Source organism: Pan troglodytes, chromosome 5 (assembly GCF_028858775.2).
Source record: "Pan troglodytes isolate AG18354 chromosome 5, NHGRI_mPanTro3-v2.0_pri, whole genome shotgun sequence".
Taxonomy (NCBI): Eukaryota; Metazoa; Chordata; class Mammalia; order Primates; family Hominidae; genus Pan; species Pan troglodytes.
Window position 1 is genome coordinate 99319550 of NC_072403.2, and position 15972 is coordinate 99335521.

General features: G+C 40.0%; 1 protein-coding gene across 3 annotated transcripts in view; it reads left to right on the forward strand.

The window, feature by feature from the left end:
* Positions 1–15972, forward strand: part of SMIM8 (small integral membrane protein 8) — an 18326-nt gene continuing 2354 nt past the window's right edge. For 2 of the 3 annotated variants that reach the window (XR_002944256.3, XM_063812539.1), the window contains exons 1-3: positions 34–81; positions 8156–8176; positions 14017–14174. Coding sequence is in view for 2 of the 3 variants with exons in the window: in XM_063812539.1 (XP_063668609.1) it covers positions 14040–14174 (135 nt within the window). In the remaining variant the exon portion in view is untranslated. Of the gene's footprint in view, positions 82–8155; positions 8177–14016; positions 14175–15972 lie in introns of all 3 variants that reach the window. The other variant, XM_054686829.2, reaches the window with a different exon arrangement.

The window sequence follows — 15972 nt, forward strand, 5'->3', positions numbered from 1 at the left end:
CTCCGCCGCTCTCTCTAGCAGGCGGGGCGGCGAAGCGGGGCGGGGCGTCTCGGGCGAGGAGAGGAGGTGACCCCGCGAAAGGTAAGCGGCGGCTTCGGTGGTGTTGAGTGGCTGGGCGCCGGCCTGGAGGGGACAGGGCGGCCGCACCATCACGCTCCCGTCTCTGCCCTTCCCAGCTGCCCTGCCGGCCTCCCTCCCAGGGAGGGAGCGTCCTCTCGGGTAGCCCAAATCTTTGCCTCTCCGTGGACTCCCTGTACCCGCACCCCAAGTCGGTGGAGCTCTCTGGCCCCACAGAGCCCATTTCCCGTACTCACTTTGCGGGCTCCAGTTTGTTCGGTGCTTCATCCATGGACACCCCCACCCCGAGAACTCTCTCGTTTCCTGCAGTTTCTTAGTGTCTTGGCTCACCAGACTCATAGGGGAACATGGTGGTGTTTTGAGGAGACGCCGCTTTTCTTTTGTCATAGTGCGGACACTCGTGCTTTTTCAGCCCTGCAACACAATGTGTGGAACTTAACTGAATGAAGTTTTCTTTTGGAGGCTTCCAATGCGTCTGTCTTTGAGTAAGCCTTCGGCACCGAACAGTAGTCCATGACATTGGGGGAAGCCAGATGAGACTCAGGTTGTCAGTCCTCAGGCTGTCGCCAGCAAAGCCTTTCCCCTTTTTTCAGGGACAGTACTACATCCAAGAGGTGGAAAGATACTTTTGTTTTGTTTATTTATTTATTTGTTATTATTATACTATAAGTTTTAGGGTACATGTGCACAATGTGCAGGTTAGTTACATATGTATACATGTGCCATGCTGGTACGATGCACCCACCAACTGGACATCTAGCATTAGGTATACCTCCCAATGCTATCCCTCCACCCTCCCCCCACCCCACAACAGACCCCAGAGTGTGATGTTCCCCTTCCTGTGTCCATGTGTTCCCATTGTTCAATTCCCACCTATGAGTGAGAATATGTGGTGTTTGCTTTTTTGTTCTTGCGATAGTTTACTGAGAATGATGATTTCCAATTTCATCCATGTCCCTACAAAGGACATGAACTCATCATTTTTTATGGCTGCATAGTATTACATGGTGTATATGTGCCACATTTTCTTAATCCAGTCTATCATTGTTGGACATTTGGGTTGGTTCCAGGTCTTTGCTATTGTGAATAATGCCGCAATAAACATACGTGTGCATGTGTCTTTATAGCAGCATGATTTATAGTCCTTTGGGTATATACCCAGTAATGGGATGGCTGGGTCAAATGGTATTTCTAGTTCTAGATCCCTGAGGAATCGCCACACTGACTTCCACAATGGTTGAACTAGTTTACAGTTCCACCAACAGTGTAAAAGTGTTCCTATTTCTCCACAGCCTCTCCAGCACCTGTTGTTTCCTCACTTTTTAATGATTGCCATTCTAACTGGTGTGAGATGGTATCTCATTGTGGTTTTGATTTGCATTTCTTTGATGGCCAGTGATGGTGAGCATTTTTTCATGTGTTTTTTGGCTGCATAAATGTCTTCTTTTGAGAAGTGTCTGTTCATGTCCTTCGCCCACTTTTTGATGGGGTTCTTTGTTTTTGTTTTGTAAATTTGCTTGAGTTCATTGTAGATTCTGGATATTAGCCCTTTGTCAGATGAGTAGGTTGTGAAAATTTTCTCCCATTTTGTAGGTTGCCTGTTCACTCTGATGGTAGTTTCTTTTGCTGTGCAGAAGCTCTTTAATTAGATCCTATTTGTCAATTTTGGCTTTGGTTGCTATTGCTTTTGGTGTTTTAGACATGAAGTCCTTGCCCATGCCTATGTCCTGAATGGTAATGCCTAGGTTTTCTTCTAGGGTTTTTATGGTTTTAGGTCTAACGTTTAAGTCTTTAATCCATCTTGAATTGATTTTTGTATAAGGTGTAAGGAAGGGATCCAGTTTCAGCTTGCTACATATGGCTAGCCAGTTTTCCCAGCACCATTTATTAAATAGGGAATCCTTTCCCCATTGCTTGTTTTTCTCAGGTTTGTCAAAGATCAGATAGTTGTAGGTATGCGGCGTTATTTCTGAGGGCTCTGTTCTGTTCCATTGATCTATATCTCTGTTTTGGTACCAGTACCATGCTGTTTTGGTTACTGTAGCCTTGTAGTATAGTTTGAAGTCAGGTAGTGTGATACCTCCAGCTTTGTTCTTTTGGCTTAGGATTGACTTGGCGATGCGGGCTCTTTTTTGGTTCCATATGAACTTTAAAGTAGCTTTTTCCAATTCTATGAAGAAAGACATTGGTAGCTTGATGGGGATGGCATTGAATCTGTAAATTACCTTGGGCAGTATGGCCATTTTCACAATGTTGATTCTTCCTACCCATGAGCATGGAATGTTCTTCCATTTGTTTGTATCCTCTTTTATTTCCTTGAGCAGTGGTTTGTAGTTCTCCTTGAAGAGGTCCTTCACATCCCTTGTAAGTTGGATTCCTAGGTATTTTATTCTCTGTGAAGCAATTGTGAATGGGAGTTCACTCATGATTTGGCTCTCTGTTTGTTGCTGGTGTATAAGAATGCTTGTGATTTTTGTACATTGATTTTGTATCCTGAGACTTTGCTGAAGTTGCTTATCAGCTTAAGAAGATGTTGGGCTGAGACAATGGGGTTTTCTAGGTATACAGTCATGTCGTCTGCAAACACGGACAATTTGACTTCCTCTTTTCCTAATTGAATACCCTTTATTTCCTTCTCCTGCCTCATTGCCCTGGCCAGAACTTCCAACACTATGTTGAATAGGAGTGGTGAGAGAGGGCATCCCTGTCTTGTGCCAGTTTTCAAAGGGAATGCTTCCAGTTTTTGCCCATTCAGTATGATATTGGCTGTGGGTTTGTCATAGATAGCTCTTATTATTTTGAGATATGTCCCATCAATACCTAATTTATTGAGAGTTTTTAGCATGAAGGGTTATTGAATTTTGTCAAAGGCCTGTTCTGCATCTATTGAGATAATCATGTGGTTTTTTTCTTTGGTTCTGTTTATATGCTGGATTACATTTATTGATTTGCATATATTGAACCAGCCTTGCATCCCAGGGATGAAGCCCACTTGATCATGGTGGATAAGCTTTTTGATGTGCTGCTGGATTCCGTTTGCCAGTATTTTATTGAGGATTTTTGCATCAATGTTCATCAAGGATATTGGTCTAAAATTCTCTTTTTTTGTTGTGTCTCTGCCCGGCTTTTGTATCAGGATGATGCTGGCCTCATAAAATGAGTTAGGGAGGATTCCCTCTTTTTCTATTGAATGGAATAGTTTCAGAAGGAATGGTACCAGTTCCTCCTTGTACCTCTGGTAGAATTCGGCTGTGAATCCATCTGCTCCTGGACTCTTTTTGGTTGGTAAGCTATTGATTATTGCCACAATTTCAGCTCCTGTTATTGGTCTATTAAGAGATTCAACTTATTCCTAGTTTAGTCTTGGGAGAGTGTATGTGTCGAGGAACTTATCCATTTCTTCTAGATTTTCTAGTTTATTTGCATAGAGCTGTTTGTAGTATTCTCTGATGGTAGTTTGTATTTCTGTGGGATCGGTGGTGATATCCCTTTTATCATTTTTTATTGTGTCTATTTGATTCTTCTCTCTTTTCTTTATTAGTCTTGCTAGCGGTCTATCAATTTCGTTGATCCTTTCAAAAAACCAGCTCCTGTATTCATTAATTTTTTGAAGGGTTTTTAATGTCTCTATTTCCTTCAGTTCTGCTCTGATTTTGGTTATTTCTTGCCTTCTGCTAGCTTTCGAATGTGTTTGCTCTTGCTTTTATAGTTCTTTTAATTGTGATGTTAGGGTGTCAATTTTGGATCTTTCCTGCTTTCTCTTGTGGGCATTTAGTGCTATAAATTTCCCTCTACACGCTGCTTTGAATGCGTCCCAGAGATTCTGGTATTTTGTGTCTTTGTTCTCATTGGTTTCAAAGAACATCTTTATTTCTGCCTTCATTTCGTTATGTACCCAGTAGTCATTCAGGAGCAGGTTGTTCAATTTCCATGTAGTTGAGTGGTTTTGAGTGAGATTCTTAATCCTGAGTTCTAGTTTGATTGCACTGTGGTCTGAGAGATAGTTTGTTATAATTTCTGTTCTTTTACATTTGCTGAGGAGAGCTTTACTTCCAAGTATGTGGTCAATTTTGGAATAGGTGTGGTGTGGTGCTGAAAAAATGTATATTCTGTTGATTTGGGGTGGAGAGTTCTGTAGATGTCTATTAGGTCCACTTGGTGCAGAGCTGAGTTCAATTCCTGGGTATCCTTGTTGACTTTCTGTCTCATTGATCTGTCTAATGTTGACAGTGGGATGTTAAAGTCTCCCATTATTAATTTGTGGGAGTCTGAGTCTCTTTGTGGGTCACTCAGGACTTGCTTTATGAATCTGGGTGCTCCTGTATTGGGTGCATATATATTTAGGATAGTTAGCTCTTCTTGTTGAATTGATCCCTTTACCATTATGTAATGGCCTTCTTTGTCTCTTTTGATCTTTGTTGGTTAAAAGTCTGTTTTATCAGAGACTAGGATTGCAACCCCTGCTTTTTTTTTTGTTTTCCATTTGCTTGGTAGATGTTCCTCCATCCTTTTATTTTGAGCCTATGTGTGTCTCTGCACGTGAGATGGGTTTCCTGAATACAGCACACTGATGGATCTTGACTCTTTATCCAATTTGCCAGTCTGTGTCTTTTAATTGGAGCATTTAGTCCATTTACATTTAAAGTTAATATTGTTATGTGTGAATTTGATCCTGTCATTATGATGTTAGCTCGTTATTTTGCTCGTTAGTTCATGCAGTTTCTTCCTAGTCTCAATGGTCTTTACATTTTGGCATGATTTTGCAGTGTCTGGTACCGGTTGTTCCTTTCCATATTTAGTGCTTCCTTCAGGAGCTCTTTTAGGGCAGGCCTGCTGGTCACAAAATCTCTCAGCATTTGCTTGTCAGTAAAGTATTTTATTTCTCCTTCACTTATGAAGCTTAATTTGGCTGGATATGAAATTCTGGGTTGAAAATTCTTTTCTTTAAGAATGTTGAATATTGGCCCCCCTCTCTTCTGGCTTGTAGAGTTTCTGCCAAGAGATCCGCTGTTAGTCTGATGGGCTTCCCTTTGTCGGTAACCCGACCTTTCTCTCTGGCTGCCCTTAACATTTTTTCCTTCATTTCAACTTTGGTGAATCTGACAATTATGTGTCTTGGAGTTGCTCTTCTCGAGGAGTATCTTTGTGGCGTTCTCTGTATTTCCTGAATCTGAATGTTGGCCTGCCTTGCTAGATTGGGGAAGTTCTCCTTGATAATATCCTGCAGAGTGTTTTCCAACTTGGTTCCATTCTCCCCGTCACTTTCAGGTACACCAATCAGACGTAGATTTGGTCTTTTCACACAGTCCCATATTTCTTGGAGGCTTTGCTCGTTTCTTTTTATTCTTTTTTCTCTAAACTTCCCTTCTCGCCTCATTTCATTCACTTTATCTTCCATCACTGATACCCTTTCTTCCAGTTGATCGCATCGGCTCCTGAGGCTTCTGCATTCTTCACGTAGTTCTTGAGCCTTGGTTTTCAGCTCCATCAGCTCCTTTAAGCACTTCTCAGTATTGGTTATTCTAGTTATACATTCTTCTAAACTTTTTTCAAAGTTTTCAACTTCTTTGCCTTTGGTTTGAATTTCCTCCCGTAGCTCGGAATAATTTGATTGTGTGAAGCCTTCTTCTCTCAGCTCGTCAAAGTCATTCTCCGTCCAACTTTGTTCCGTTGCTGGTGAGGAACTGCGTTCCTTTGGAGGAGGAGAGGTGCTCTGCTTTTTAGAGATTGCAGTTTTTCTGCTCTGTTTTTTCCCCATCTTTGTGGTTTTATCTACTTTTTGTCTTTGATGATGGTGATGTACAGATGGGTTTTTGGTGTGGATGTCCTTTCTGTTTGTTAGTTTTCCTTCTAACAGACAGGACCCTAAGCTGCAGGTCTGTTGGAGTACCCGGCCGTGTGAGGTGTCAGTCTGCCCCTGCTGGAGGCTGCCTCCCAGTTAGGCTGCTCGGGAGTCAGGGGTCAGGGACCCACTTGAGGAGGCAGTCTGCCCGTTCTCAGATCTCCAGCTGCGTGCTGGGAGAACCACTGCTCTCTTCAAAGTTGTCAGACAGGGACATTTAAGTCTGCAGAGGATACTGCTGTCTTTTTGTTTGTCTGCGCCCTGCCCCCAGAGGTGGAGCCTACAGAGGCAGGCAGGCCTCCTTGAGCTGTGGTGGGCTCCACCCAGTTCGAGCTTCCCAGCTGCTTTGTTTACCTAATCAAGCCTGGGCAATGGCGGGCGCCCCTCCCCCAGCCTCACTGCCGCCTTGCAGTTTGATCTCAGACTGCTGTGCTAGCAATCAGCCAGACTCCGTGGGCGTAGGACCCTCTGAGCCACGTGCGGGATATAATCTCCTGGTGCGCCATTTTTTAAGCCCGTCGGAAAAGCGCAGTATTCGGGTGGGAGTGACCCGATTTTCCATGTGCCGTCTGTCACCCTTTTCTTTGACTAGGAGAGGGAACTCCCTGACCGCTTGCGCTTCCCGAGTGAGGCAATGCCTTGCCCTGCTTCGGCTCTCACATGGTGCGCGCACCCACTGACCTGCGCCCACTGTCTGGCACTCCCTAGTGAGATGAACCCGGTACCTTGGATGGAAATGCAGAAATCACCCATCTTCTGCGTTGCTCATGCTGGGAGCTGTAGACCAGAGCTGTTCCTATTCAGCCATCTTAGCTCCTCCCCTCTTGTTTTGTTTTTAGACAGAGTTTCGCTCTGTCGCCCAGGCTGGAGTGCAGTGGCACGATCTTGGCTCACTGCAACCTTCACCTCCTGGGTTCAGGCGATTATTCTGCCTCAGCCTCCCAAGGAGCTGGGATTACAGGCCCGCGCCACCACACCCAGCTAGTTTTTGTATTTTTAGTAGAGACGGGGTTTCACCATATTGGCCACGCTAGTTTCAAACTCCTGACCTCAAGTGATCCTGACCTCAAGCAATCTACCCGCTTCAGCCTCCCAGAGTGCTGGGATTGCAGGCGTGAGCCACCCTGCCCGGCAGGAAAGATACTTTTTTAGAAAGTATGTTTTACCTTAAAAACAACATATATATAATCAATTTTTAAAACTTAAGTGATTATAATTTTGTTTCTTAAATATTGTAATATACATGCAAAGGCCTTTTATCAATTCAAGAGTAAGATGGGGTGAGGTGGTGAAATATTGGTGGGCTGGTAATTGGGAGACCTAGGTGATTGCACCCTCCTGGTAAAGACATCTCCTTGGGTCTGGGTTTCTCAGAAAGGGGTTTAGAAGGGGGAGTTAGACTAAATGGTGAGTATGAAAGTAGCTACCATTCAGTGAACATCTGCATCTTTTAAAATGTGTCATCTTAATTAATGCACACATTTAGTACCTATCTATGCAATAGATAGTATTGCTCCTTTTATAAAGGTAGAAACTGAGAATCAGAGTTGTCACTTAAAGACACACAGCTTATAAGTAGTAAAGTGAGAATTTGAGGTTATGCTATGTTTCCCCTCAAGCCATGAAGTCCTCTGATTCTATCCCAAACTTGTTTAAACTAATTTAAATTATTTTTAAGGTTTTCTGCCCCAAACTTCAAGTTAGTTTCTTAAGTATTAAGATAATGTGGCATGTGAAACTATAAAAAAGTGTATTATACTTTCATTAAAATATTTTGCCCATTTTATAATTCTCTGTTTTTTAAAGGAAATGCTTTCATTATTAATAAGGTTCCTGCTCATTAACATTTTATGATTCTGGTCATTTTGTTTTGTCTTCTATTGAGGTGCTTATTTCTAAAATGTATGTTTGAAGATTAAGTGTTTCCCTTAAAGTAATTCTTATATTCTTTATATCTTAGTCTAATTTGCATGTACAATATATTAATAGGTAGTCAAGTATTCTGGAATAACTCCCTGAGCAAGAATTTTGCTAAAGAAGGGAAAATCATTCAAAAATGACTAGTCCTGACTCTCGGTGTAGGACCATCTGTACAGCCTCTCACATTGTGTGTTATTAATTTCAGGGGCTTACTATTCTTACACTTTGAGATGTAAATGACTCTCATGGAGTTGGGTAAATGGGCAGTCCTTTATCTTTGCTTCTTCCTTTTTCCATTGCACGCTTCCGTCACAGGAGGATGGACAGAAGAAAAAGGTAAAGAACATTTTACCAGAGAGAAACAAATGAAGCAAATACCCCTTAGTTTAGACCTTTTTTACAGGCACCTGTGAAATGTTCTACTCTCCTCTATTTTTTTTTTAAGAAAAGATAAATAACAGTTTCTTAATCATGCATGGAAAAGGGAACAAGAAGTGGGTGATGGAAAAATGAAGAAGAAATAAGAGTGGGGCAGATTGCACAGCCAGGGGTGCCTGATTAATTATTTTGCAGGTAGGCCCGCACACAAATTAATCACAAAATTACTTAGCCAAGAGCAGTGTAATGCCAGGTTCCCAGCATCCTTGCTAATCTATGTGTATGTATGTTTTATGTCATTACTGTTTTAACACAGTAAATGAGGTTTTTAAATGCAGCTTAAAAATAAATAGATCCTCAAGGTGATAATAACTAGAGATTGGTCAATATCATATGTAAGTAAATGAGTGACAGCTGCAGTGGAAACAAAAAGTAAGAGAAGAAGGTGGAGAAACTAGTGGGAAGACTAAGAAAGTTCTGATGGAAGTGTGCTAGACATTAACTGGTTTTGTCTTAGGTGAGTGGTAATGTCAGAGTAAGTTATTGCCATGCCTTGACTTTATGATTAGTTCTGCAGCTTTTAAAATTGGAACTTGTATTAGTTTTGTACTTGAAAATAGCTAGTCAACTTAAACTTCAGGATTAAAAGTTTACTTGTTAAAATACAGATTTGTTTTCCCCAAAACAATTTATACATGTGTGAAGAAATGACTAAGGTTTTGCATTCTACCTGTTTTATTTATTCAACTGGCACATCTTGAATTTATTCTTCAGCCATACTTGTACAGCTCTGTGGGCTGGCATGTGAACAAATACAGAAGAATTTTCTCGTATGTAGAAAAGATTTTGTTTTTGTTTTTGTTGTTGTTTTTAAAATAGTTATATATAACAAATTCTTGGCTGCTAAGACCCTTTCTGGTCTCAGTAATCTGAATTTTTTTTAACAAAGTATAGATGGTTGTTAAAAAGTCTTAGTTTGATAGATGGTGTAAATAAGTTCATGGAATTTTGGGAGAACTGTTGTATCATCAGTGACTGTGGCTCATAAAGGAGAAGCAGCAATAAAACTGAGCTGTTTTATCCCACTTCTAATAAAAGAATGATAAATAATAGAAAATGTTACTCTCATACTTTCCAGAAAGTGTCAGTAACAGTGGAAATTGTGGTATATTAAATCTTTTAAAAATATACATGTGAGTTTCCAGTCAAAATATTCTGTCATTTCTAGCAGAGTTTAACATAAACAGTGAATTATTAAGGTAAATGTGAGTGTCTGGGAGTTGCAATATAACAAATACTACCCTGATTATTTTATTGATTCATTATAAAGGAAATATAGGTTCTGCTAAGGAAAAAAGGAGATCAAGCAATCTTACAAATAAAATTAAGTCATCACAATTAGTGTTAGAATGCTATATAACTATATAGTTTTTTACAGACATATTTCATATAGGTTGAATTTCATAACACTCAGCATCACTGCATCCATTTAATTTTAAAATACTGACATTTTTGTTAGTTGTAACTAGTCTCTCTCTTTCTCTTTCTCCTCCTCTCCTCCCCCCCATATATATATATATATAAATGACAGCAGATCCCTTCTGAATAGATTAATGCCCTCCCTGAGGGGATGATTAACTCACTCCACACCTGAAGTCCAAAATTATATACAGTATATAATTTTATGTACCCCAGGAGTGGAGTAATTATAATATATAATGTAAATTGTATATTACATTATTGTTTAATATATAATTTATTATGTTAATAAATTACATATATTATAATTAATATATAATTATATGTAACATAATTTTGGACATCAGGTGTGGAGTGAGTTCATCATCCTCAATTCCTGGCACATTATCATCCACACAAAGTATATGTAATAAACTATGCTCTGAAGACCCTTCTGTGCTCTGCAGTATGAACTTCTATACCCATCTTTTCCATCACCTTGTTTTTCTTCCCAATGAACAACTTTAATCTGTTTTCTATAGGCTATCTTTGTTTTAAATACACAGCTGTTTTCCAATAATAAATGGAAAAATGCTGTTTATGTCAGTTTCTGGTTACAATGACTTTTACCTTTGTATATTTGCTTTTTCAGGCCTTTGTAGTATTTTTATCTAATGCCTCAGTTTCATGTAGTGGCACACTCTGAGGCTGAGATTCAGCCCTAATAACATGGCCATGGGCTATTTTCTTCCTAATGTTCCTTATAGGTTTGGCTGTTGACAGACTATAATACTGCTTCCACTTTAATGACTGCTTCATTTTGCATTTTCTTTTCCTATCTTAGCCCATTTGTGTTGCTATAAAGGAATACTGAGGCTGGGCAATTTATGAAGAAAAGAAGTTTATTTGGTTCATGGTTCTGCAGGCTGTACAGGAAGCATGGTGTCAGCCTCTGTTTCTGGTGAGGGGCTCAGGTTGCCTCCACTCATGGTGGAAGGTGATGGTGATCTGGCATGTGCAGAGATCACATGGTAAGAGAGGAAGCAAGAAAGAGAGGGGAGGTGCTAGGCTCTTTTTAACAACCAGCTCTCCAGGGGACTAATAGAGTGAGAACTCACTTGCTCCCCACGCTCCCCGAGGAAGGGTATTAATCTATTCATGAGGGATCCACCCCCATGACCCAAACACCTCCCACTAGGCCTCACCTCCGACATTGGAGGTCAGATTTCAACGTGAGGTTTGGGAGACAAATACCCAAACTATAGCACCCACATTTATTAGTCAAACAAGTTTTTAGCACAGGGAGAAACATCACTGACACCTGTTATAGGCACCTGGTGGCCAACATTTGTTACTTAAATTCTAAATACCTTTATAAACACCATCGTGGCTAAGAGAAGAAAAATGAAACACCAGCAGTTCTCATTAGAAGAAAAAAATGGTAGTAGTGGAAGCAGTAGATTGCTGCCACAACAAAGGAGAAATAGCAAAGGAATTTAACACCACTACCCCAACATTGTTCACGTTTTTGAAAGATTGAGCCAAGATTGAAGAGAAAGTTTAAAAAGGGATTCTGGGACTAAAGCAAAAGTGAATGTGAGGTCCCTTTTATCACTGTTTTTGCATGATATCAGGTTCATGCAAGAAATGGGCATGTAACTGTGCTGTAGAAAGCATTGGATTTTTGCCAACCTTAGGAATTGCGTTAGTCTCTTCTTGCGTCATTATAAAGAAGTACCTGATGCTGGGTAATTTATAAAGCAAAGAGGTTTAATTGGCTCACGGTTCAGCAGGCTGTACAGGAAGCATGGTGCCAGCATCTGCCCCTGGTGAGGGCTTCAGGAAGCTTTCAGTTGTGGTGGAAGATTAAGTGGAAGCAGGCATGTCACATGGTGAGACAGGAAGCAAGAGGGAGGGGAAGAAGTGTCACACTTAAACAACCAGATCTCACATGAACTCATAGAGTAAGAACTCGCTCATTACTACAAGGATGGCACCAAGCCATTCATGAGGGATCTGCTGCCATGATCCAAATGCCTCCCACCAGGCTCCACCTTCAACACTGGGGATTACAATTCAGCTTGAGATTTAGAGGGGACAAACATCCAGAGCTTATCAGGCATGGTGAGTTTCAAGCAAGTGCGGGCTGCCCGAACAAACTTTGGGCATATTCTGGAATTGTTTCACAAGTTGCCTGTAGTGAAGAAAACACTGTTTCAGTAGAGAAAATTATTAACTTACATGCAGGAGAAATTTAAAAACAAGAACAAAAATTGCTGGTTACAGCTTCAGTGGCTTGTTTATTTGTTTGTTTGTTTGTTTTTGGATACAGGGTCCAGCTGTATCCAAACAGGATACAGCCTGTTGCCCAGGCTGGTCTCAGACTCCTGGGTTCAAGCAGTCCTTCTACCTCTTCCTCCCAAAATAGTGGGATTACAGGTGTGAGCCACCCCGCCCAGCCTGAATGGTGTTTTAAGTGCTGATGAAACAGGTGTTCTTGTTACCTTATCATATGCTTCATGCCAAAGGTAGACTTTGCAAAGGAAATAAACAGATTGATGATTGGTGTTTCTACTGTAATGCATTTTGGAACAATTGTCTTTGGCAAGTCAGCTAACTCTCAGTGCTTCAGAAATGTTCCTCCGTGATTACCAAGCCAATACACATGCCTGAATAATGAGAGATGTGTTACAGAATGGCTGATAAAGATTGACAAGGAAATGTAAGGAGCAATACACAGTATGCTCTTGCCAGTAGACAATTGGTCTGCCCACAACATACTCCCACACTTGGATCATGTAGGGGTTGAGTTTTTCCCATTGAACTACACAGCCATTCTGCAGCCATTGGATCAGGGTACAGTTGGCACAGTGACAGCTCACTTCTGAAAGCAGTTGGAACAACTCTTTCTAAATGTAGAGCATGAAGAGAAAAATGGAGAAAAGCAACATGAGTAAGCCATTGACATGATTGCAGAGACTTGGTGATCTATAAAGTTATCTGTAATCATGAAATGTTAGCAAAACACAGGCATGATTCCTGTGGAATCCCCTGAGGTCCTCCTGTAAGAAGACTGCAACTAAATGTGGTATTTGAACCAATCTAGCACTCAACTGCTGCTGTCATTGATGTCTCAAACCCGTTTGATTTTGAAGACTGTGTGGCTACAGATAGCAATTTAACTATTTCCCAAGTTACCAAATCCTGAAGTTGCTACAGGAGTGCTAACTGATGTAAAAATTGAACCAGAAAGCCGTGGTGATAACAATGAAGAAGGCAACAATGATAATCATGATAGCTATGATCACGCCACTGCATGTGCATTCCAGTCTAGGCAATCGAGTAAGAAGACTCTGTCTCAAAAAAAAAATACTTGTGCAAACAAAGCCCCAATGTGTGTTTAAGTATGAATGTTTGGCTCTTAACTTTTATTTTATAACATTTACTGTACAGTGATTGCAGCATTTCCCCCCAATAATTTTACTATATTGTCATTTATGTCCATCTTTGGAAGCTTTCTTTCTCTACCTCCCCTCTTTCAACCCTCACCTCCCATCCCAGCATTAGATGGCAGAGATGATAAAATAAGCTTTTGCCTAGTAATACCTAGAAGAGAAAAATACTCCCAAAGTGCTGACATTTCAGCTAGGAAAACAAGAAGACAAAAGACACACTTGGATTTAATAGGATAGATTTACAGTAGCTAAGATAAAAAAGGATATTCAGATTAAGGAGATAGCAGGGCATATCCTACCCAGAAAGTTGCTGATTGGCAATGGAGGAGTAAGTACAAACAGCTCCTTATCCTTACTGCTTGGGAAAATGAGTTCGTGTGTGGGCTAGTGGAGGAAGACAGAGGAGCAGTGGGGGAAACTGGCCAGGAGTGAATCTGTAGGAGAAGATAATGAGCAAAGGAATGCTGGTCATTCTCTCAGGTTGGTGTTATGGAGGGGCTGTTGAAAGGTGAGGAGGAGTGAAAGCAAGGAACTAAAGAAAGGAACGGATAACCTACTGGCCTCACCTACTCGTAGTCTTGGTTGCATATGATACGACGTGACTCAGACCAACAAACAATTCTCCAGTCTTCTATAAAAGCAGGAAAACAACCTTTGCCCACCACTTTTATTTTGAGATGAAAATTAAAATAATGAACAAAATTACCAAATTAAAGTTAAAGCACCATTTACAAAGTACATTATACAAAGTAATAAGATAACTGACAATCACATTTGGTATGTATCTGGGTTGGAATTCAAAGAAGGAATTTAAGAATTACTTTTTAAAGAAATTTATCAGAGAAGCACAATTATGAGGGAAAAAATATATTATTTTGTTTTTAGATAATAAATCATCATTGATCAAGATGTCTTCAGCACCTGAGCCTCCAACATTCAAAAAGGAACCACTCAAAGAGAAAGAGTTTCAAAGCCCAGGGCTCAGAGGGGTGCGCACAACAACCTTATTTCGTGCTGTGAATCCAGAGCTCTTCATTAAACCTGTAAGAAATACATCCAGGATAAGACTTTGTGTTTAATCCAGCCAGACTGTCAGAAAGTTCTAATTTTCTTGTATTTGATTTTATCATGGAAATTTTATGTTGACAAGTAAGACCTCTCTGTGAATAAAAGCAGGTGGAAGGACGATTGTAAATGCTGTTTCACATATAAATACACATATAAAAGTAAATATTTTAAGGGCATTTGAGAGTTATAATGAAAAATGGTTGCCCTTTAATGGATTGGCTTCTCAAACTATCTAAAGTACTATTTTAATAGTTGCATTAATTTGAAGACAACTTTTGTTGTTTGATCAGGTACTATTAGGTAAATAAGACCTTCCGTTTAAGCAAGGAAACCAAAATGAAAATCTGACCATTCTTAACATACTGCAATTCTACCCTGTAGGTCATATTTTTATCTAAGCAATATTACAGATACTTTGTGAAAAATTCCAAAACATTTGATTTGATGATATTCATTTATTTATTAGAGGTTCTGTCACCTAGGCTGTAGTGCAGTGGTACAGTCAGCTCACTGCAGCTTCAAACCCCTGGGCTCAAGGGATCCTTGTACCTCAGCCTCCTGAGTGGCTGGGACTACAGGTGCACGCCTTTATGCCTGGCTCATTTTTAAAATTTTTTGTAGAGATGGTGTGTCAGTATATTGCCCAAACTGGTTTTGAACTCCTGGCCTTAAGCGATTCTCCCACCTCAGCCTCCCAAATTGTTGGGATTACAGGCATGAGCCACCACGCCTGGCTGAGTTTATTTTTAAATAAATGTAGATTCTATTTTAAAATAAATGTAAAATCAAATTAAAATAAAATATGATAAATATTTAAGTGTGTTGAATCTGATTAGAATTTTAGTAACATAGTTATCAATGTAAACTTTTAAAGTTAAATAGATCAACTTAGTCAGATCATTAAATCAAGGTAAAATATTTTAAAAGCTTTGAACTAATGTGTTGTTTTAATTGCTAAAAGCATTTCAAGAATTGTAAATTTAAACTGCTCTGAGTCTGTGTCCTTTCTTAGGTGTTCGTCTAAGTGAAAAAGTTTGACCCTTATTTTGAAATAGAAATGTCACCTAAAGGAAGAAACTGAGGCAAATTAATATAGGTAGGGAGTTTATTTGGGCCAAGGTTGAGGACTGCAGCCTGGGAAACACTTCAGAGTAACCTTGGGAAGCACTCTGGAGAGCAAAAGAGAGGCTGGAGTTTTTAAGAAAAAAGATGAATCAGGAGAGGGGGCAAGTACAAAAGTTGCTTTTCAGTAATTTTCATTGGTTTGCAGAAATGACATTGATTAGTAATTGTACATTGTTGAACTACAGAGTATGAGTTATAATGTCTAGTGGAGGGCATTGTAAGGTTAATATATAGCTATTGGTTGTGTCAGTCCAGAGCCCACATAACAAGGGCTTCAAAATTATTACTTAGCTCAAGACATGACTACTGTCTCATTCCAATGCCTCTCTGGGCCTGATAATTTAAAGGGGGCTCACATTCCACAGTTAAAGAGTTTCTTTTATTTCTCAGTAGTGGTACAGCAGGTATGGTGACAGAAGCAGAAACTGTTATTTGTATCACTACTGTGCATTTACATTGACCTAAGAAAGACCAACTCGTTGAGTGTGAACATGCAAAGAAAAGGGTCTGAGGTACAGTTTCAGGAGTAACAAAGTTAATAGACAAAATACTTTTCTGGAGTTGTGAACATCTTTCCTGTATTTAAAAGCTTTTTTTTTTTTTTTTTTTTTTTTGACTGGGCATCATGACTCATGTCTGCAATCCCAG